This window comes from Penaeus monodon, chromosome 20, assembly GCF_015228065.2.
Source record: "Penaeus monodon isolate SGIC_2016 chromosome 20, NSTDA_Pmon_1, whole genome shotgun sequence".
NCBI lineage: Eukaryota > Metazoa > Arthropoda > Malacostraca > Decapoda > Penaeidae > Penaeus > Penaeus monodon.
The window spans coordinates 23,204,253-23,204,628 of record NC_051405.1 but is presented as its reverse complement, the minus strand read 5'-3'; the positions used below and the strand labels follow the sequence as shown (position 1 = coordinate 23,204,628).

General features: G+C 37.5%; 1 protein-coding gene across 2 annotated transcripts in view; it reads right to left on the bottom strand.

Annotated features, from left to right (window-relative positions):
- LOC119585712 (keratinocyte-associated protein 2-like) overlaps window positions 1-376 on the bottom strand; it is an 11,044-nt gene that overhangs the window by 5,424 nt on the left and 5,244 nt on the right. For both annotated transcript variants that reach the window (XM_037934398.1, XM_037934397.1), the window contains one exon: window positions 82-212. In XM_037934398.1, coding sequence (XP_037790326.1) covers window positions 82-212 — 131 coding nt within the window. The remainder of the gene's footprint in view (window positions 1-81; window positions 213-376) is intronic.

The following is a 376-nucleotide window of genomic DNA, read 5'->3' as shown; positions in this document are numbered from 1 at the left end:
TCAAGAAAGAAAAGAAAAATTACGTAAATTACATGGATTTTAACCCAGCACACATATTTGACAAAAGAAAATACAACTTACCATACAGTGATGGAAACTCTGTGGACCATTCCTGCAGCAGCACAAGCTAGGACGAGACACAGGGCGACCTCAGGGAGGACTCGTGCCTGGAAACCTTTGCCAAACATGATGTTTTCCAGATTGTTTACAGCCTGTATATTTCCTTAAGGAAAAATACCAAAGGAGATAACAGAGAAAAGATCCCTCTCTTTACTATAGAAACCATTTAATGTCCACAAATTTCCTACCTTCAATTTATGAAAGACAGATCTGTTTACATATGCTTCCATCATCACTAATGACAAGGTAAGTTAAA